The sequence below is a fragment of the Phytophthora cinnamomi genome (genome assembly GCF_018691715.1).
Source record: "Phytophthora cinnamomi strain GKB4 chromosome Unknown Contig53, whole genome shotgun sequence".
NCBI classification, from domain to species: Eukaryota; Oomycota; class Peronosporomycetes; order Peronosporales; family Peronosporaceae; genus Phytophthora; species Phytophthora cinnamomi.
The window spans coordinates 264,713-285,043 of record NW_027150986.1 but is presented as its reverse complement, the minus strand read 5'-3'; the positions used below and the strand labels follow the sequence as shown (position 1 = coordinate 285,043).

Below are 20,331 nucleotides of genomic sequence, written 5' to 3'. Positions count from 1 at the left end.
AATTTCGTTGTATTTGCTGATACCATATTCCTTAGGCGGACCTTCGCCCATACTGTCGTAGTATTCATGGTTATAGACTGCACTCCAATGGCCAACATCTTGATTCGGTTTGCGCAGCAAGATCAAGAATGATCCTTTCTTTGGTAGAGGTGCTTTAATTTCGTTTGACTCGAATATATGATCGAGATGGACATTCAACTTCATTGCGAGCTTGATCAAATCATGATCTGATGTAATAGGTTTTATGAGATCCATAGTTAATTATTTTTTCGTGAGCTATATGATTCGTACGATATAACTGCTAACGATGTCAGATACTCAACTCGCCGATCAATATCTGTATCAGTCTTCGCTAAAGAGCGACCCGGCCGTTAAGGTCAGTTCTCGAAAGCGTGTGCCGTACGTCATCGATCTCAACCAGGGTTCGTATGCCAATGGTATTATCACGATCGATGCTACTGCTCAGCTAAATGGAGCTGAAGGCTTTGCCTGCCTTCGAGATGCGTACGTTGTCATCCCATACAAAGTATCGATGAAGAATACCCATGCGAGTACTGATCTTGCAGCGGCTGCTAACCGTCTATCAGTTGGTCTCAAATGCGGCGTTTGGAATGTCATTGATGGCATGTCGCTCGAGCTAAATGGTAAATCTGTTATCAGCATGAGTGAGTACAAGCTATTTGCGAATAACCTTCGCGCTCAGGCTGAAACATCGCTCGACTATGTTAATAAGCACGGTGCTGAAGACTTCCTTTTCCCCGACAGTTCTGGCTCGGTGCTATTCTCAACCGCTGGAACCAGTTTGTATGGTGATGGGTACAGCGCTACTGCTGCGGATATTACTCCGGCTCTTGGAACAGCTACTACCGGTGCCGGCGCTCTTCCTACTAATGATGGGTTTGTTAAGCGTCTGCTCTCTAACCCACCGACTGCCGGCGGTCAAAATACGAATGGATGGGCTACTATCGCATCCGGTGCTGCTAATACGATTGCTAACCAGTTTGGACGTGGTGCTTTCGTTCCTGGTACGGCCACACATGGAACGATCGCGGGTACCTGGAATTACATGCTCAAGATCAAGCTTGTTGATCTTCACCCGGTCTTCAAAGAGCTCGACCTAATGGCTAATCCCCAGATCAAGCTTCGTTTTCGAGTGAATCAGGGTTCGTCCGTCATCACACTTGGTTCGACCAAATCGATGACGCTTGCATCTACTACGCTTGTTTCGGGTCAAAGTTGCCCTATTATGGTAGCGTCTGCAGCTGGATATGCTCCAAACTCTGGTGTATTTAATGCTACAACCGCAGGTCAGATTTCTGTTGCTTGGGGTGCCATCACTAACTCCCTTGAGCCTACTATTGATTCTACCTACTTTCCATTCACGACTACCCGTCTTTATGTACCGTTCCTGGATCTTGAAAACCCTCAAGCACTGATTAGCAAGCCCAATAAGACTGTACGATACATGGACTACTATGCTCAGTGGTTCTACCAGCGCGCTGGTACCGGAGTATCTACTACTCAACTGAATACAGCGTTTGATCTACAGCTGTCGGCTTCGCTGAAGAACGCTAAGGTAGTTGCTCTTCTACCGTTTGCGGAAACTTCAACTGGCAATTTCTCGTCGGCTACCATCCAACAGTTCCAGAGTTGTTTCGATAGTGCACCTTGGACTGTTCAACCAGGTTCATCTATCAGAAACTTCAATGTTCGCATCGGTTCTCAGCAGGTGTTCGACATTTCGTATGACTACGATTTCATGGACTTCTGCAATGAGTTCGCCAAACTGGAATCGATCAACGGTGATGTATCGAAGGAATTGTCGAACGGCCTAATCGACTACCAGACCTGGCAGCAGACCAACCGTGTTCTTGTAGCTGATGTTTCTCGCTTGACCGAAAAGGACGTACCCCAGAGCATCCAAGTTATGGGAATGAACGCCTCGACGCAGGGCTGCAACATGCTTGTGCTCGTTGGATTCGAGAACGAGATGACGTTTAATCGCTTAACCGGAGAGATTTTAGAATATCAGGCGAATTAAGCTCTAGTTAGTGTTATGTGAAGAGAAAAAAATGAAGTAGCTTATGACCTCTGCTGATGATAAGTCGTTCGTTCATGTCGAGCTTTGTGTCTGCGGGTGTAGGTCTTACCACATTCACATTCTACTTGATCACTAGCATGCTCTCGATTGTACTTCAAATTATATTCCCGCTTAGTTTTAGCACCATCCTCTTCGGATATCCATGCGGCTTGCTTATTAACACAGCTGGTCGTGTCAATAACTAACTGCTCAAAAACGTTAAGATCACGTCGGCTATCAATCTCATGCTCAGAGATCAAATGAATCTTGAAGTTTTCAATACCGTGCTCACGAAAATGGCGAAAGATCATCACTGAGCATCTTTCTTTACCTTCCATCCATCGCTTGTAATGCCGTAAATGATCTCCAAATCGTCTCTCGATTGTCTTAGTAGTGCTACCTACATAAACAATGCTTTCGTCAGTATTGGTGATCTTATAAACGCGACCAATCATGATATTATATTAGTATAAAGTCAATTGTTAGGATCAACTAAGTTCTCGTTTGTAGGATCGAACGATTATATAATCGCCTTTCTTTAACATAATTCTATCATCATTACCGTATTCCTTATGTGCTTGCTGACATGCATCTGCATGATTTGCAACTTGTCGTCCAAACATTGATCAACAGTAATCTTCGACAAATGCAACAGTAGACAAATGTAACAGTAGTCATCAAACGGAAAATTGTATTACGCGCTTACCACTCGTCGATCTCGTCGCCATCATCGCTATCTAAGTCGTCGTCAGACGAGAGATCGCCTACAGTCTCATCTACCATGCTGAACTCCCTCAAGAAGGCCACAGCGGCGTCATCTAAAACGTCAGGAGCAGCAGGCCCATCTTGCATAGCGTTCGACGGTGGGATTGGCGGCAGAAGGTGTGCCTTGGAGAAGCCGCGCTGAATTGTCGTGCGGCTTAAACCACTCCAGCTCTCTTGTATCCACTTGCACACCAGCGACCGCCCCGGAGCCTTCATTTTGAAGGTTGTGCCTTGCCCAGTGTGCGCTCGAAGCTGCTCACGTAGCATAAAGCCCTTCCTCCAGTGCCACGAAGCCTCGAAGGGGCTGATCTCGTACTCGTGTGCAGTCGCCCTGGCCTGCAGCTCCAGCATTTTGGAGCTCACGGGAGCCCCGTCCTTCCTCAGCGCGTTGATCCACTGCACCAGCTCCATCTCAGCGTCGGTGGGGAGGATGGTAGTGCTGCCGGTCGGGCGTATGTACTTTAGACTTGCTTGGCGGGGGTCGGCGCACAACTCTTCGAGTTGGTCGTGCTCCTTACGCCACTGGTACATTAGCTTTCTCTTCTGCTCTCTTGCATGGCCTGCCAGCTTAGGAAAGTATTTGTCTAGCGTAGCGTCGACTTTGTTGTTAGCAAAGAATCTTACTATCTCCAGCTTCTCACTCTTAGTGAAGGAGTCCCGAGTATGCTTCGGCTCCTTTCGGCCGGTGCCAGTCACGCGGCTGCGTCCTGGTGGTTTCCGCTTCATGCCGTCGGCTGTGCGCTGCTTATGTCGAAATTGCAAGTGAGAAATTTGTGGTTGAGCTGAGCTGTCAGCAAGCACATAAAGTAAAACTGTACAATCAACACTCGAATTTGATTGGCTACTTAGATTTGTCAGTAAAATGAATCAGTCAGCAAGCACATAAGGAATACGGTAGTCTTGACCAATAGGAGCGTCTTACCTGACCCACGAGCGATTTGCTTAACTTTTATATCGATACTAACCTGGGACACGAGTAAGTGTAAGACTCCTCTATCTGTGAAGTTATTCACAGTTATGCTAATGATTGATTTGCTTTTTCTAAGATCATGAATGCCCATAATTAAATATTATTTTTTCAAATATTTCCTGATGCCTATCTATATAGATAGACTGGATAATAATCATGAGTTCATTAACGTTTGGTAAGCATAAAGGAAAGGTTATTGAAGATGTATATGCTTCTGATCCAGGCTACTGTCGTTGGCTGCTGAATCAAAATATTCTAATTGATTCGAACCCAGCGATTGCTGAGTTTATTAAGAGCAAATTCACTAATGATGACGGGTCGTTCCTAATGACGTGGGGAAAGCACAAAGGGAAGACTATCCAACAGATCTATTCATTCGATTGTGGATACATCGATTGGCTAAAGAAGAATGACTTCGTTAATGAGAAGATGCCTAAGCTAAAGGCTGAGCTCAATGAGTTTGCTTAAGTTTTGATGAATCGAATGATGTGGATACATGAATACTTCAACCAAAGTGATGAGTTCAGTGATCACTATCACTTATATCGAAAGGCTATGAAAGATGTTCGACTACAACGTCTATTTTTTTGATAAGAAAAAGACGAGTTTTTCATCTCACATTCATCTTAGATGCATCTCACTTAAAGTTTATCTAAACCTCTCCACCATCCCAACCTTATCCCCACGTGACCATATGCATCTTAAACGCGTCTCACTTAAAGTTTATCTAAACCTCTCCATCACACCAATCTTATCCAATGATCATATGCACCTCACCTAAACTTTATATGAATCTCGCCATCACACCATCGCACCAATCTTATCCGAGATGTATCCCACGTGATCATGATCATTGTCCAATTCATCAAACATCTTCACCATCACTACCAACATGAGCCCCCTGTGAAGCTTATCCTCAACGTCGGCAAAATCAAGGCAAATCAAAAGTGCTCTGAGTGTAAGAACCCAGTGAAAGGCGACTACCTACCCATCCAGTGCAAATTTCACTGTGGAGACCCAAGAAACCCTCCAAAAGGCTGGGCCTTCATCACAGCTGAAGAAGCCCAACTCCTGACAATTCTTCGGACCCAGGACTGGACCTCGGACGCACTTCAGGAGCTGCTCGAGACGATTCGACAAACGGCCTCGTCGATGTCAAGTGCAAGTAGCACCGCGAGTGCATCATCCGAAGATAGCGCCATTACCCGCCTTTCCAGGGCGACTGAGAACGTTCGCCTCGACAGAAGCCTGTCATTGAATGATCTCGATGACTCGGCATCAAGCATGGATATTTCCTACTCCACGCCAGGCACTCCGACGGAATGATCAATGCGGGTAAGCTGACCATGTAGTTATGTAGGAGGCATGGCTTTAGGTGATTTTTTTTATATTTCTTTCTCATAATGAATACCTCCTTTGGATGTGCACCCATTGTTGCTGTGTGCGGTGTTCAGAGGTGTGGAGGAGACCTCCTTCGCACCAGACGCTACTTAGCGGCGGTGTCGACGTTTTCAGCAGCTGGGGGTCAGGAAGGTGCAGAGCAGTGCTCGTTGGTAAATTACGGTCAGGAAAAAAAAAGGACTGGATTATGTGCTACTACTTACTACTGTCATCTTCGACAGTCTTCAAGTTTCGTGGCCTCTTCACGCGAGAGGGATGTCGCCACTTTCGAGCAAGAGAGACAACGCAACAGGTACTCCTTCGCAACGGGGTCGGAGGACTCAGCTTCTGATACACAGATGAGGGGCTCGATTTCTATGAGATCTGGGCCAAAGATCGCAATTATCGGTCAAAAACGGCGCGCGAGTAGCCCTCCGTGCCCTGTTGGCAACTCCTTTTTGAGACCGACTGCTCCAGCGCATTTTCAGTTTCCTCGGCCAGTTGAGCGAGAGAGCATTTGGCCACGACAGCACGAATATCGAATGCTGATCAACCGGCAAAGACCACGCTCTCCCGTGCCACTAACGGAGAAAAAGATTGCACAGGTTCTTGACGGGCTCAAACTGCGCTTGTCGAAGCTTCCGGGTGCAGAGCAGGAAGGGGTTTTCTTCACCAGTATTAAGTCTGCGATAGAGATCGTGCAGCTAGAGGAAATGGAGGATGAAGAGCTTCACATCCAGAGAGCTATCGACACGGCGCGAGCAGCCGTCAAGTCCTTGCTAGATCGGAGTTCCAGAGACCCCGATTCCGATGAACAGCATCACCGCCTGGAAGATATACGCCAGGTTCTATTCGCTGTGGTGAGGGCTACCCTTGATACCAGAGAAAAGCTCGAAGCCTCGGGGCTTCGTGATCTGCTTGATCTCACAAAAAGAGTTGAAGATACGTTCCCGGCGTCGGCCGCACGATTTAAGTGGTACGTGCTCATGGTGAAGGAGCCCCGGTCTTGTGAAGTCATGAGTTTGCTAATGCTTGTGAAATCGCGCTCATTGCTGTGCAGGTGCAGTACCCAGTTACGCAAGTTCGTCACAGCCAAGTACAAGAAGCCTGCCCAGGTTACTCTTGATGACCAAAACAAGTTGGAATCGATTGTAGCCGAGACCCGGGGCTGGACGGACGTAAATGACTACACTGCTTCGAGGTTTAAGGAAGTCATGGCATTTGTGACGGACATACTCGACGGGTCCTATGAAGATTGGGAGCCACGAGAGGACTCGCGACTCGCAGAACTTGTTGCTATCATGATCGTTCGCGTGGGTGCGTTCCGAGATAGTCATATCCAGAAGAGTCGACAGTTCGAGATTCATGGGTGGGTATACGCCATGTCGGGGTCGGCATTCATGCCAACGCTCGACCTAATGTCAGTTCCTCCTCAGAAACCGACACTGGCCTACGCTACGACCAACCAAGGATTTTGCTCGCTGGCTGAGGTGGACGAAGGTTTCGAACAAATGGCAAAGGCTCAAGAGGAAAAGCACTTCGAGTTTCTCGCGTTGACGGCGTACACGTTCCTCGCGACCGCAGCCCTGACACAGAACCAAGTGCTGTTGCCAATTCATCAGCTCAAGCTTTTCAACGAGATCCTACAGGGGTTAGAAAAGCTTGACGTTAACCAAGACCCAAAGGCCGTTCTCCGGTCGTACCAAACACTCGAAAAGGTTCTCTATCTCATGCGCATTATGATGCACCGGCGTCCTGAGTATCAACAATGCTCCACCAGGTACGTGCTCATACGGCGCTCATCCGTTTGCGTGTTCTGTCACTTTCGTGTGGTGTGGTAAGCAAATTGATCCTTTTTGTTGCCTTTGAATACTGCAGTACTGTAGATACTTTGCTCTCACTCTTCCCGCCATCCCAACGACCGTCGTTCAAGTACCCGTCAATAGCTAAGTCGATGGCTGAGAACGGCGAGGAAACCGACGAAGACTAGCAGTGTGTGTCGAGGGTCTGGGCATCGCCGTGGTACGATTCCGTTGATGGAGGACGAATGATTTCTTACTCGATAATAGAGCAATGAAGCAGCATCCGTAGTCTTACGTGCTTGTGTATTGCAGAACGCGAAGAGGAGTGCCGGCACAAGAGTCACGCACATTATTATCTACATCTAAGTACTTGGCATTAGCGCGTTTTTCCGTGTAAATTCTCGGTGAAAAATAAGGGAAGACGTTATTACCTAATTGAGTTATAAATAGCAACATTAATCTTAAATCAAAGAAATGGGTTCGATATATCAGATCTAAATTCGTTACCCAAATCTAGCGTTCCAGATATAGTCCACAGTTGATGATGACCCAGCCGCGACAAATTCCAGAACAGATTTACGTTCGACAGTGCCCGCACCGTTGCATCCACTTGATCCTACTTTTGAATCACCTACAAATGCCTCTACCGCGCACTATGCGTCGGAGTCGCTGGGAGTGCAGTGCAGTCATTCGAGATTTTATCCACGGATTTTCGAGACAATCGAGTGGATCTTCCAGCCGTTTGCAAGATTTACAGGCAATATTGCAAACCAAAGGTAAGTTGGACTATGCTGGGTTTCGTGATTTGCATGGCAAATTGCAGAAACAACCCAGGTCGATGGGGTGTTACCACTGGTACGTGGGAATGAGAAGCAGTGCCACACGTGGATCTACGTGTGGCACTGCTTCTACACGTAGATCTTAGTGTTTAATTTGGCTGGTAGACGAAGCTGCACAGATATATCAAAGAAAACTGCGATAAGGCAATCTGAAAAAGCCGCAGCTCGTGCAGTTGTTGAGGTCTGTGTCGAGGCACCGCAGAGAAAGAACAGTTAGCCAGCGAAATGTTTTCGTTGAAAACTACGCAGGGAAACGTACTTTAGAGTTGTAAGAGCCGTTAATGCGCTTACCAATGAGCTGCAGGTCGATAGGGTCCTGGACGTGGTCTAGGTAGTCTACCACAATGGAGTATCCACTGGCTTGTGAAATGGCCACGCAGTTTGCAGGGCTGTTGTAGATTTGCGCGAATCTATCCAGTCGCGAGTTCAATTCAGGGATCTCAATAGTGAAAGCAAAACCTAGGGTTGACCACTAGTATAGTATTTAGAAAGAGTACAAACTTTGGTCGCTACGGTGCCGCAGAATTGAGGCTTACTACTACCATGCCATACCAGGCTTATGAGCCGTGCACGGCGGTGTAGTTGTAGTACACCTCGTTCTCGTACTCGCTGTCGCAGTACGGGAAGGACGTGTCCGAGTCCGTGGGCGCGAACAGCGTCTTGCCCGACGTGTACGTCACGTAGCAGCCCAGGAAGCCGCACACGACGACGACGATCAGCGCCGGCACCTTCTCGTACAGCGGCAGCTCGTGCCACAGCTTCTTGAGCAGGAAGATAATGGGCAGCAGGATACTGATGAGCGTGATGCACGAGGCGCCCACGAAGTCCACCAGGTCCGAGAAGTGGTCCTTCAGGATAATGGACAGGATGACCAGCGCCACGATGATGGCCACGCGCAGGATCACGTACTTGATGGCGTTCGCGCCGCGGTACTCGGCCTCCTCCGCCTCAATGTCTCCGTAGTGCGGGTTCTCGGCGTCGGCGTTCGAGATGTACGACATCTTGGACGAGCGGCGGCCGCTGTTGGCGTTGACGGCGTCCTTGCCGGGCGTGGTGGCGACGGCGTACGTGAGCGCGTTCTCGACGTCGTCGTCCTCCTTCTTCTGGTGCATCTTGAGCACCAGGCGCTCGGCGAGGTAGAAGGCCGGGTTGAGGATGACGGAGAAGGCGATGGTAATGTGCAGCTGCATGAAGAAGTAGGCCATGACGACGGCACCCCAGTTGGACTTGAAGCCCAGCGTGGTGAGGCCCGTGGCCGAGTCCGGGTAGATGGAGTAGAGCAGGTTGCCCGTGATCTGGCAGCCCACCGCCGAGTAGGCTGTGCTGGCCAGGATGAGGAAGAGGCACGAGATGAAGGCCATGGTGACGAACACCACGCGCGGCATGCGCGTCGGCTCGCTGTGCTGGCGCTGCAGCGCCGGGATCACGATGCCGGCGTTGTACGCGAGCGACAGGTTGCCGAACATGCCCGCGACCTGCGAGAACTTGAGATCGGGCGACGGCACGGACGGGTGGCCGCGCATGCCGTACATGACGACAGCCACGCCGATGATGTCGGCGATGAGCGTGCCCGCGCAGCCGGCGAACGCGGCCCCGGCGCCCTCCTTGAGCGTCGGGATGAGGCACACGGGCAGGCACATGAGCGCCATGAAGCAGATCCAGTACGTGGTGCTGAAGGCGTCCGGGAACAGGCCGTCCAGCAGGGTGCCGCCCAGCACGAGGAACACGCAGGGCACGAGCAGGCACGAGGCCATCTGCGAGACGACCGAGAGCCAGCGACCCCACTTGCCCATGCACCACTCGCCCAGGTCGCTGTAGGTCTTGACGCTCTTGGGCGCCAGCAGCATCACGCGGCAGATGGCCACGGACGCGTACACGTTGGCGAAGGCCATGAAGGCCATGCCGACGACGGCCAGCACGGGCCCGGCGCGCGAGAAGTTGCCGGGCATGCCGAGCGTGCCGATGCCGTAGACGCAGCAGAAGATGTTGAGCGCCATCTTGAGGTCCTCCATGGTGAGGAACTTCTTGGCGCAACCCATGGTGGCGGTTTTCAGTCGACGAGCGCGGAGAGCGAGCGAGAGAGGCTTTGAGGTGACTGCGCGCCGCGGGGCAGAAGCGAGAATGAGGAGGGAGGGCGACGCACTCCACTGCAACTTGGCGGGGCGGCTCGTGTATCGGAGACCTGGTACCTTCTGCGAGGTAGGTAGGTAACCCAACCCATGTTTGTCGAGCGAGGTGCACCGGGCGTGTCACGGGCGCCGGGATCCGAGATATACGGAGCTTGTCGACGACGAGGATGCGCCCGCCGAGCGCATCCACGCCGTGCTCAGTGAGTCGGACACTACGTAACTTACAGAATTCATCTAATCAAGGCAGACTTCTAAACAGTGCGGGCGGGCAGAGCTGCACTTCCGGTGCCTGCATGGCAATCCAATCGACGCAATCCTGCTGTCGCCAATCAGCGCGCGATTCGGGAGAATGGTGGTCATGTTGAAGTGCACAGCAGGGGCGCCGCTAAATTGGTCCCCACAGGTGTCCCCCAATGCCCATCGCGCGTGATCCTCGTAAGGACGCGCATGGAGTCCGCGATACAGCATGCCGAACTTCATGCTATTGTGTAGCACCTGAGCCTACAAAGTGTAGCCCTACTACACATGTACATGCACGGCGCAGTAAGGAGGAGGGGGAGGTGGCGATTCCGGCGCGAGAAGCTGAAGCATCCGTTCGTCGACCCGACGGCTGTAAAGTGTACTTCGCTCGTGTAGTGCCACCGCCGTGCCACACATCAGGTTGCTGTGGCGGGACAAGAACATGCGTTGAGCGTTAAATCCACTTGCACCTTTGCGGCTTTGCGGCACTACTGTACACTTGCAGCAGGTCCTGCTCATAACCTGCACTTGGACCAACACGCAGGCTGAAAGTGTACACGCGCGGACGAGACCACGCAGATGTGAGAGGATATGTACATGTAAATGTGCATGCACAAGCACACTCCTAGTGGCCATTTTGGTCCTGTATTGTAGTGCACCGCTTGGAGTTCCCCTGGACGCGATGATGGCTCCCATCTCCTCGGTCCGCCTACACCGTAGACAAACGGCGTGAAACGCTTGCTGCGGAGACATACAGTTGGTGATGCGCTCGCGCGCGGCTGCGGTCGACGACCTTCACGGCGAAGGTGGCCTCGGAGGTCGCCCGCACGGAAAAGGAGCGCAATGCGGACGAGCTTTCTGGTGCCAGCTCCTCGGTCCCATCCCCGCGGCCTTACTTACACCAGCATGGTCACCATGTGGCCCAAAGTGTGGACGTCAAATCTAATCAGATTGGCCCATCTCTGGCATTCAAAGTTGCCCCCCAAAAACCGTATGGGGACTAAACTCGGCGTGACGTGCTCCGCGTCGACCGTGACGCTGCCTCGGTCACGAAGTTTTGTGCGCACTATCGCGCCGGATTCATTGCGAAGGGGATGCTCCTCGGATCCCTCGCTGCAAAATGCAAAGGCCCACAGTAAGGCCGCGGGGATGGGACCGAGGAGCTGGCACCAGAAAGCTCGTCCGCATTGCGCTCCTTTTCCGTGCGGGCGACCTCCGAGGCCACCTTCGCCGTGAAGGTCGTCGACCGCAGCCGCGCGCGAGCGCATCACCAACTGTATGTCTCCGCAGCAAGCGTTTCACGCCGTTTGTCTACGGCGTAGACGGACCGAGGAGATGGGAGCCATCATCGCGTCCAGGGGCAACTCCAAGCGGTGCACTACAATACAGGACCAAAATGGCCACTAGGAGTGTGCTTGTGCATGCACATTTACATGTACATATCCTCTCACATCTGCGTGGTCTCGTCCGCGCGTGTACACTTTCAGCCTGCGTGTTGGTCCAAGTGCAGGTTATGAGCAGGACCTGCTGCAAGTGTACAGTAGTGCCGCAAAGCCGCAAAGGTGCAAGTGGATTTAACGCTCAACGCATGTTCTTGTCCCGCCGCAGCAACCTGATGTGTGGCACGGCGGTGGCACTACACGAGCGAAGTACACTTTACAGCCGTCGGGTCGACGAACGGATGCTTCAGCTTCTCGCGCCGGAATCGCCACCTCCCCCTCCTCCTTACTGCGCCGTGCATGTACATGTGTAGTAGGGCTACACTTTGTAGGCTCAGGTGCTACACAATAGCATGAAGTTCGGCATGCTGTATCGCGGACTCCATGTGCGTCCGTACGAGGATCACGCGCGATGGGCATTGGGGGACACCTGTGGGGACCAATTTAGCGGCGCCCCTGCTGTGCACTTCAACATGACCACCATTCTCCCGAATCGCGCGCTGATTGGCGACAGCAGGATTGCGTCGATTGGATTGCCATGCAGGCACCGGAAGTGCAGCTCTGCCCGCCCGCACTGTTTAGAAGTCTGCCTTGATTAGATGAATTCTGTAAGTTACGTAGTGTCCGACTCACTGAGCACGGCGTGGATGCGCTCGGCGGGCGCATCCTCGTCGTCGACAAGCTCCGTATATCTCGGATCTCGGCGCCCGTGACACGCCCGGTGCACCTCGCTCGACAAACATGGATTGGGTTACCTACCTACCTCGCAGAAGGTACCAGGTCTCCGATACACGAGCCGCCCCGCCAAGTTGCAGTGGAGTGCGTCGCCCTCCCTCCTCATTCTCGCTTCTGCCCCGCGGCGCGCAGTCACCTCAAAGCCTCTCTCGCTCGCTCTTTGCGCTCGTCGACTGAAAGCCGCCATCATGGGTTGCGCCAAGAAGTTCCTCACCATGGAGGACCTCAAGATGGCGCTCAACATCTTCTGCTGCGTCTACGGCATCGGCACGCTCGGCATGCCCGGCAACTTCGCGCGCCGGGCCTGTGCTGGCCGTCGTCGGCATGGCCTTCATGGCCTTCGCCAACGTGTACGCGTCCGTGGCCATCTGCCGCGTGATGCTGCTGGCGCCCAAGAGCGTCAAGACCTACAGCGACCTGGGCGAGTGGTGCATGGGCAAGTGGGGTCGCTGGCTCTCGGTCGTCTCGCAGATGGCCTCGTGCCTGCTCGTGCCCTGCGTGTTCCTCGTGCTGGGCGGCACCCTGCTGGACGGCCTGTTCCCGGACGCCTTCAGCACCACGTACTGGATCTGCTTCATGGCGCTCATGTGCCTGCCCGTGTGCCTCATCCCGACGCTCAAGGAGGGCGCCGGGGCTGCGTTCGCCGGCTGCGCGGGCACGCTCATCGCCGACATCATCGGCGTGGCTGTCGTCATGTACGGCATGCGCGGCCACCCGTCCGTGCCGTCGCCCGATCTCAAGTTCTCGCAGGTCGCGGGCATGTTCGGCAACCTGTCGCTCGCGTACAACGCCGGCATCGTGATCCCGGCGCTGCAGCGCCAGCACAGCGAGCCGACGCGCATGCCGCGCGTGGTGTTCGTCACCATGGCCTTCATCTCGTGCCTCTTCCTCATCCTGGCCAGCACAGCCTACTCGGCGGTGGGCTGCCAGATCACGGGCAACCTGCTCTACTCCATCTACCCGAACTCGGTCACGGGCCTCACCACGCTGGGCTTCAAGTCCAACTGGGGCGCCGTCGTCATGGCCTACTTCTTCATGCAGCTGCACATTACCATCGCCTTCTCCGTCATCCTCAACCCGGCCTTCTACCTCGCCGAGCGCCTGGTGCTCAAGATGCACCAGAAGAAGGAGGACGACGTCGAGAACGCGCTCACGTACGCCGTCGCCACCACGCCCGGCAAGGACGCCGTCAACGCCAACAGCGACCGCCGCTCGTCCAAGATGTCGTACATCTCGAACGCCGACGCCGAGAACCCGCACTACGGAGACATTGAGGCGGAGGAGGCCGAGTACCGCGGCGCGAACGCCATCAAGTACGTGATCCTGCGCGTGGCCATCATCGTGGCGCTGGTCATCCTGTCCATTATCCTGAAGGACCACTTCTCGGACCTGGTGGACTTCGTGGGCGCCTCGTGCATCACGCTCATCAGTATCCTGCTGCCCATTATCTTCCTGCTCAAGAAGCTGTGGCACGAGCTGCCGCTGTACGAGAAGGTGCCGGCGCTGATCGTCGTCGTCGTGTGCGGCTTCCTGGGCTGCTACGTGACGTACACGTCGGGCAAGACGCTGTTCGCGCCCACGGACTCGGACACGTCCTTCCCGTACTGCGACAGCGAGTACGAGAACGAGGTGTACTACAACTACACCGCCGTGCACGGCTCATAAGCCTGGTATGGCATGGTAGTAGTAAGCCTCAATTCTGCGGCACCGTAGCGACCAAAGTTTGTACTCTTTGTGGTAACTTCTAAATACTATACTAGCGGGTTTGTCAATCAACACGCTTGCTTCATGCAGTCACTGACAGGCAGTCAACGCCAGGTTTTGCTTTCACTATTGAGATCCCTGAATTGAACTCGCGACGGGATAGATTCGCGCAAATCCACAACAGCCCTGCAAACTGCGTGGCAATTTCACAAGCCAGTGGATACTTCCATTGTGGTAGACTTCCTAGACCGCGTCCAGGAAGGACACTAGCGACCTGCAGCTCATTGGTAAACACATTAACGGCTCTTACAACTCTAAAGTACGTTTCCCTGCGTAGTTTTCAACGAAAACATTTCGCTGGCTAACTGTTCTTTCTCTGCGGTGCCTCGACACAGACCTCAACAACTGCACGAGCTGCGGCTTTTTCAGATTGCCTTATCGCAGTTTTCTTTGATATATCTGTGCAGCTTCGTCTACCAGCCAAATTAAACACTAAGATCTACGTGTAGAAGCAGTGCCACACGTAGATCCACGTGTGGCACTGCTTCTCATTCCCACGTACCAGTGGTAACACCCCATCGACCTGGGTTGTTTCTGCAATTTGCCATGCAAATCACGAAACCCAGCATAGTCCAACTTACCTTTGGTTTGCAATATTGCCTGTAAATCTTGCAAACGGCTGGAAGATCCACTCGATTGTCTCGAAAATCCGTGGATAAAATCTCGAATGACTGCACTGCACTCCCAGCGACTCCGACGCATAGTGCGCGGTAGAGGCATTTGTAGGTGATTCAAAAGTAGGATCAAGTGGATGCAACGGTGCGGGCACTGTCGAACGTAAATCTGTTCTGGAATTTGTCGCGGCTGGGTCATCATCAACTGTGGACTATATCTGGAACGCTAGATTTGGGTAACGAATTTAGATCTGATATATCGAACCCATTTCTTTGATTTAAGATTAATGTTGCTATTTATAACTCAATTAGGTAATAACGTCTTCCCTTATTTTTCACCGAGAATTTACACGGAAAAACGCGCTAATGCCAAGTACTTAGATGTAGATAATAATGTGCGTGACTCTTGTGCCGGCACTCCTCTTCGCGTTCTGCAATACACAAGCACTACGGATGCTGCTTCATTGCTCTATTATCGAGTAAGAAATCATTCGTCCTCCATCAACGGAATCGTACCACGGCGATGTCCAGACCCTCGACACACACTGCTAGTCTTCGTCGGTTTCCTCGCCGTTCTCAGCCATCGACTTAGCTATTGACGGGTACTTGAACGACGGTCGTTGGGATGGCGGGAAGAGTGAGAGCAAAGTATCTACAGTACTGCAGTATTCAAAGGCAACAAAAAGGATCAATTTGCTTACCACACCACACGAAAGTGACAGAACACGCAAACGGATGAGCGCCGTATGAGCACGTACCTGGTGGAGCATTGTTGATACTCAGGACGCCGGTGCATCATAATGCGCATGAGATAGAGAACCTTTTCGAGTGTTTGGTACGACCGGAGAACGGCCTTTGGTCTTGGTTAACGTCAAGCTTTTCTAACCCCTGTAGGATCTCGTTGAAAAGCTTGAGCTGATGAATTGGCAACAGCACTTGGTTCTGTGTCAGGGCTGCGGTCGCGAGGAACGTGTACGCCGTCAACGCGAGAAACTCGAAGTGCTTTTCCTCTTGAGCCTTTGCCATTTGTTCGAAACCTTCGTCCACCTCAGCCAGCGAGCAAAATCCTTGGTTGGTCGTAGCGTAGGCCAGTGTCGGTTTCTGAGGAGGAACTGACATTAGGTCGAGCGTTGGCATGAATGCCGACCCCGACATGGCGTATACCCACCCATGAATCTCGAACTGTCGACTCTTCTGGATATGACTATCTCGGAACGCACCCACGCGAACGATCATGATAGCAACAAGTTCTGCGAGTCGCGAGTCCTCTCGTGGCTCCCAATCTTCATAGGACCCGTCGAGTATGTCCGTCACAAATGCCATGACTTCCTTAAACCTTGAAGCAGTGTAGTCATTTACGTCCGTCCAGCCCCGGGTCTCGGCTACAATCGATTCCAACTTGTTTTGGTCATCAAGAGTAACCTGGGCAGGCTTCTTGTACTTGGCTGTGACGAACTTGCGTAACTGGGTACTGCACCTGCACAGCAATGAGCGCGATTTCACAAGCATTAGCAAACTCATGACTTCACAAGACCGGGGCTCCTTCACCATGAGCACGTACCACTTAAATCGTGCGGCCGACGCCGGGAACGTATCTTCAACTCTTTTTGTGAGATCAAGCAGATCACGAAGCCCCGAGGCTTCGAGCTTTTCTCTGGTATCAAGGGTAGCCCTCACCACAGCGAATAGAACCTGGCGTATATCTTCCAGGCGGTGATGCTGTTCATCGGAATCGGGGTCTCTGGAACTCCGATCTAGCAAGGACTTGACGGCTGCTCGCGCCGTGTCGATAGCTCTCTGGATGTGAAGCTCTTCATCCTCCATTTCCTCTAGCTGCACGATCTCTATCGCAGACTTAATACTGGTGAAGAAAACACCTTCCTGCTCTGCACCCGGAAGCTTCGACAAGCGCAGTTTGAGCCCGTCAAGAACCTGTGCAATCTTTTTCTCCGTTAGTGGCACGGGAGAGCGTGGTCTTTGCCGGTTGGCCAGCATTCGATATTCGTGCTGTCGTGGCCAAATGCTCTCTCGCTCAACTGGCCGAGGAAACTGAAAATGCGCTGGAGCAGTCGGTCTCAAAAAGGAGTTGCCAACAGGGCACGGAGGGCTACTCGCGCGCCGTTTTTGACCGATAATTGCGATCTTTGGCCCAGATCTCATAGAACTCAAGTCCCTCATCTGTGTATCGGAAGCTGAATCCTCCGACCCCGTTGCGAAGGAGTACCTGTTGCGTTGTCTCTCTTGCTCGAAAGTGGCGACATCCTTCTCGCGTGAAGTGGCCGCGAAACTTGAAGACTGTCGAAGATGACTTGCTGTTGCTGCAGCTGCCCGTCGTTGCATCCATCTCGACGGTGCACCCTGCTCGTCGTCCTCTTCGTCCTCTTCCCCTGCTGAAGACCCCTCGTACCCGAAGTACCCGCCAGGCGCAGTAAACGCGTTGAGCGAAGACCGAACCTCCTCCAGCAGCGGGCCGATCGAACGGCCGACCTGCGTCATCCGCTTGACCGCCATCGTCACCGAGGGCGGCAGTTTCACGATGGACGCCTGAGCGTTGTGCACGTCTTTCGCCACGCGCGCCACCTCCCGCAGCCGCTGCAGTGCCGCGAACGTGTCCGCCAGCTTCGCCTCTGCCTGCTGGACCTCGTCCTTCAGAGCGCCGAAGCAGACCGAGCGCTGCTGGGCGGCACTCAGCCCGGCGCGGGACAGAATCACGTCCATCGTCTGCAGTTCAATGCCGAAGTGATGGGCGGGGGACAATTGGTGGGGAGTGAAAATACCCCTAAAAACACCTAAAACTGTATCAACATGGCAACCAACTTGCCAAAATAACCCATTTCCAGAAGTGTTCAATAAACTGAAAATAGGTTGTAAATTGGGGTTGCCCAATTTAGTAGCCGTAAAATCTGGTAAGATTTCCAGACGCGGCCCCATTTCAGCTCGATGGACGCCATCCTGACCCGCGTGGGCGTGAGCACCGCCGAGCTGCGCGCGCACTGCTTGACCGCCGTCCGCGATGAGATGCAGCAGGCGGAGAAGCGCCTGCTCCGAGCCTTGAAGGCTCTCGAGCGCGCGCTGCAGGTGGCGGAGGCGGCGCGGGAGCTGCACAGGTCGCCACTGGCGTTGGTGGACGCGTCGGCTGACGTCACCTCCGTGCTCGCGCGTGTCGTGGGCTCTTGCAACGACGTTGGGCCGCTCGTGAGGAAGCTGCACCATGCAGTGAACGCCCCCGGCGTCGCGGCAGTGGCCGAGGAGGACGCGGCGTCGTCTGCGACAGAAGATGAGGCCGAGGGGCACGAGATCATCGACTTCGTGGACGAGCGCAACGAGCCAGACCCGGAGCCGACTGCGACGGGCGCAGCTGATGACGGAGAGCTTGGGACTCAGGCTCTCCGTCATCAGGCTGAGTGCGCAGTACCAAACGCAAATGACGAGGTGGCAGCTCGAACTTCTTCTCGATCTGTGGACGAATCCGGTCCATCGACGCCAACGCCACAGCCTCGTGGGGTATGCAGAGTAATTCGCCCCTTTGTTCGTGAGAGGCGCACTAGAACTCAGCCGTCTCCTCCGCGCCGACCGAGCAGCCGCAAGCGCAAGGCGCCCGAGCGTTATCTTGACCCGCTGTCGCTCCCGCCAACGAAGAAACTCACCCCGCGCGAAGGTCTCGAAAAGAGATTGCTGCTTGCCCCGCAAGGCGAGTTCGGGTCGGTGGTGCACTCGTGTTTGCTAGCAGCGCGAGATTCTCTGTTCCAAACAGGTATTAACTGCCTGCAAGAAACGTGCCACACGCTCGCCGATGCAAAGGACCGCGGAGCCGATGTGGAGGTGTACATGGACGACATGCAGGCAGTGGTGACTGCCATATTGCCCGACATCGTCAAGAGAGAAATCCGGATGGAGAGAGGCGAGTTGCGGGCAATGTTAGTGCTCTTGCAACGTTTACCACGCGAGTTTCCCGAGACGGCGAAGCTGCAAAGTTACATTGCGAGCAAGTATGAGACCCCAGCGGAAGAAGTCGCAATCATTCGAGAGAGGCTGGACAAAATGCTGGTCGAGGTGCGTGGCTGGTGTCGTGACGCCACCTACTCTGTTACTGTGTTCGAGGACCGCCTCCAGTTCGTGAAGGAGACGATGGAAGGGTTAAGCTACGAGGATTACGAGCCTCATTGGGACCAAACAATTGCGGAGTTGCTATTCCGCCTTGGGTGTTGTCTGCAGGCATTTGAGGCTGGGTGGGCACAAAATCGGCGATACGATACCATTCGGGCGCTACTGCATGATATGAAAAGTCCTAGAGGGAGGCGTCGTTAACTTGCGCCAGGACCACACTACACATACTACCGTTCGTAGTTGAGCTCAAAGCCGATTGAACGACAAGAATTCACGAGTGCGAGGTCGAGGTTCCAGTCCGCTCTTTGGTGCTGAAATGGCCCCCAAGGAGCTTCGCGGTATGTTGTCGGGCTTCATGCAGATGGCCTGTGTGATCGGACTGTTCCTTGCCAACGTGGTGAACATCATCGTGGAGAACCGCAACCGCGGCTGGCGCACAACCAACGGTGTCTCCATGGCGCTGCCCTTGGTCGTGCTTCGTGGCATCTGGTTCGTGCCCGAAAGCCCTCGCTGGACGTACAAGAAGAAGGGCAAGGAGGATGCTGAGAAGGTCTTGAAGAAACTCCGAATGACTGAAAATGTTGGGCACGAGCTGGAAGCTATTGGTGACCAGATCGCAGAAGAGGAGGCTGGTGGCATGGGCATTTTGGACCTGTTCAGCGACGTATCGCTGCGCAAGCGTTTGATTATCGCCATGGTGCTACAGGTGTGCTGCGGCAAGCCACAGGCATTAACCCCATCATGAGCTACGCAGCCCTTATCTTGAAAGATATCACCCAAGCTGGTATCTATCTACTCGTCTCTTTTCATTTCCGGTGTCAACTTCCTGAGTACGATTCCGGCGATGCGCTGGGTGGACACGTCCGGTCGTCGTCAAATGCTGCTGATCGGAGGAGTAGGCATGATTATCGGCCACCTCTTCGCCGCCATCCTCTTCACCGCTATCTGCGATGGTAACGTGGACAATGCTGGATGCCCGAAAGTGGGCGGATGGTTCATTTGCATCGGCACGTCCTTTTTCGTCTTCAACTTCGCCATTTCATGGGGACCTGTGTGTTGGATCTACCCGGCCGAGATTTTCCCGCTCAACGTCCGTGCTTCGGCCGTGGCTCTTTCGACTGCTGCCAACTGGGCCATGGGCGCTGTGATGACCGAGGTCGTCAAGCTTTTCCCGTCGCTCAACATCAACGGCGTGTTTTTCCTCTTTGCAGGCCTGTGCCTGATCTGCCTTCTGTTCGTGTACTTCTTCTGTCCGGAAACGAAGGGCATTCTACTGGAGGACATCGAGGTGCTGTTCCACAAGGGCAAGAACGCTAACTCGCCCAACTTTGTCGAGGTCAAGTCACCGATCTCCCTGGCCTAGGATGGGATGGTTGTACATGTATGTCCACTGTGCTGCACAAATGGAGATGAGGATTCAAAGTGCTACACGCAAATTACGCATAGCACTTTGCGTGACGCAATGCA

General features: G+C 53.3%; 7 protein-coding genes across 8 annotated transcripts; 5 read left to right on the top strand and 2 right to left on the bottom strand.

Moving 5' to 3' along the window:
* Window positions 1–5,737: 5,737 nt before the first annotated feature.
* Window positions 5,738–7,185, top strand: IUM83_00085 (uncharacterized protein; the record flags this gene model as incomplete). The annotated part of the gene is made up of 3 exons (XM_067923824.1): window positions 5,738–6,171; window positions 6,256–6,975; window positions 7,074–7,185. 3 exons carry the CDS (start codon window positions 5,738–5,740, stop codon window positions 7,183–7,185), a joined length of 1,266 nt encoding a protein of 421 aa, XP_067788644.1.
* Window positions 7,186–8,393: 1,208 nt separating this feature from the next.
* IUM83_00084 (Amino Acid/Auxin Permease (AAAP) Family) lies at window positions 8,394–9,875 on the bottom strand (the record flags this gene model as incomplete). Its single annotated transcript, XM_067923823.1, has 1 exon — window positions 8,394–9,875. One exon carries the CDS (start codon window positions 9,873–9,875, stop codon window positions 8,394–8,396), a length of 1,482 nt encoding a protein of 493 aa, XP_067788454.1.
* A 2,828-nt stretch (window positions 9,876–12,703) lies between these two features.
* Window positions 12,704–14,044, top strand: IUM83_00083 (Amino Acid/Auxin Permease (AAAP) Family; the record flags this gene model as incomplete). Of its 2 annotated transcripts, none has more annotated exons than XM_067923822.1 (1): window positions 12,704–14,044. In XM_067923822.1, one exon carries the CDS (start codon window positions 12,704–12,706, stop codon window positions 14,042–14,044), a length of 1,341 nt encoding a protein of 446 aa, XP_067788449.1. The 2 variants fall into 2 exon arrangements, with proteins under 2 accessions (XP_067788449.1, XP_067788450.1); XM_067923821.1 differs by having other exon boundaries at window positions 13,493–14,044.
* A 1,261-nt stretch (window positions 14,045–15,305) lies between these two features.
* IUM83_00082 (uncharacterized protein) lies at window positions 15,306–17,475 on the bottom strand (the record flags this gene model as incomplete). Its single annotated transcript, XM_067923820.1, has 7 exons — window positions 15,306–15,417; window positions 15,516–15,610; window positions 15,694–15,858; window positions 15,926–15,961; window positions 16,117–16,234; window positions 16,319–16,411; window positions 16,982–17,475. 7 exons carry the CDS (start codon window positions 17,473–17,475, stop codon window positions 15,306–15,308), a joined length of 1,113 nt encoding a protein of 370 aa, XP_067789004.1.
* A 222-nt stretch (window positions 17,476–17,697) lies between these two features.
* Window positions 17,698–19,065, top strand: IUM83_00081 (uncharacterized protein; the record flags this gene model as incomplete). Its single annotated transcript, XM_067923819.1, has 1 exon — window positions 17,698–19,065. The coding sequence occupies one exon, from the start codon at window positions 17,698–17,700 to the stop codon at window positions 19,063–19,065; it is 1,368 nt and encodes a 455-aa protein (XP_067788452.1).
* Window positions 19,066–19,180: 115 nt separating this feature from the next.
* Window positions 19,181–19,609, top strand: IUM83_00080 (Sugar transporter; the record flags this gene model as incomplete). The annotated part of the gene is made up of 1 exon (XM_067923818.1): window positions 19,181–19,609. The coding sequence occupies one exon, from the start codon at window positions 19,181–19,183 to the stop codon at window positions 19,607–19,609; it is 429 nt and encodes a 142-aa protein (XP_067788451.1).
* Window positions 19,610–19,765: 156 nt separating this feature from the next.
* IUM83_00079 (Sugar transporter) lies at window positions 19,766–20,227 on the top strand (the record flags this gene model as incomplete). The annotated part of the gene is made up of 1 exon (XM_067923817.1): window positions 19,766–20,227. One exon carries the CDS (start codon window positions 19,766–19,768, stop codon window positions 20,225–20,227), a length of 462 nt encoding a protein of 153 aa, XP_067788869.1.
* Window positions 20,228–20,331: the final 104 nt, after the last annotated feature.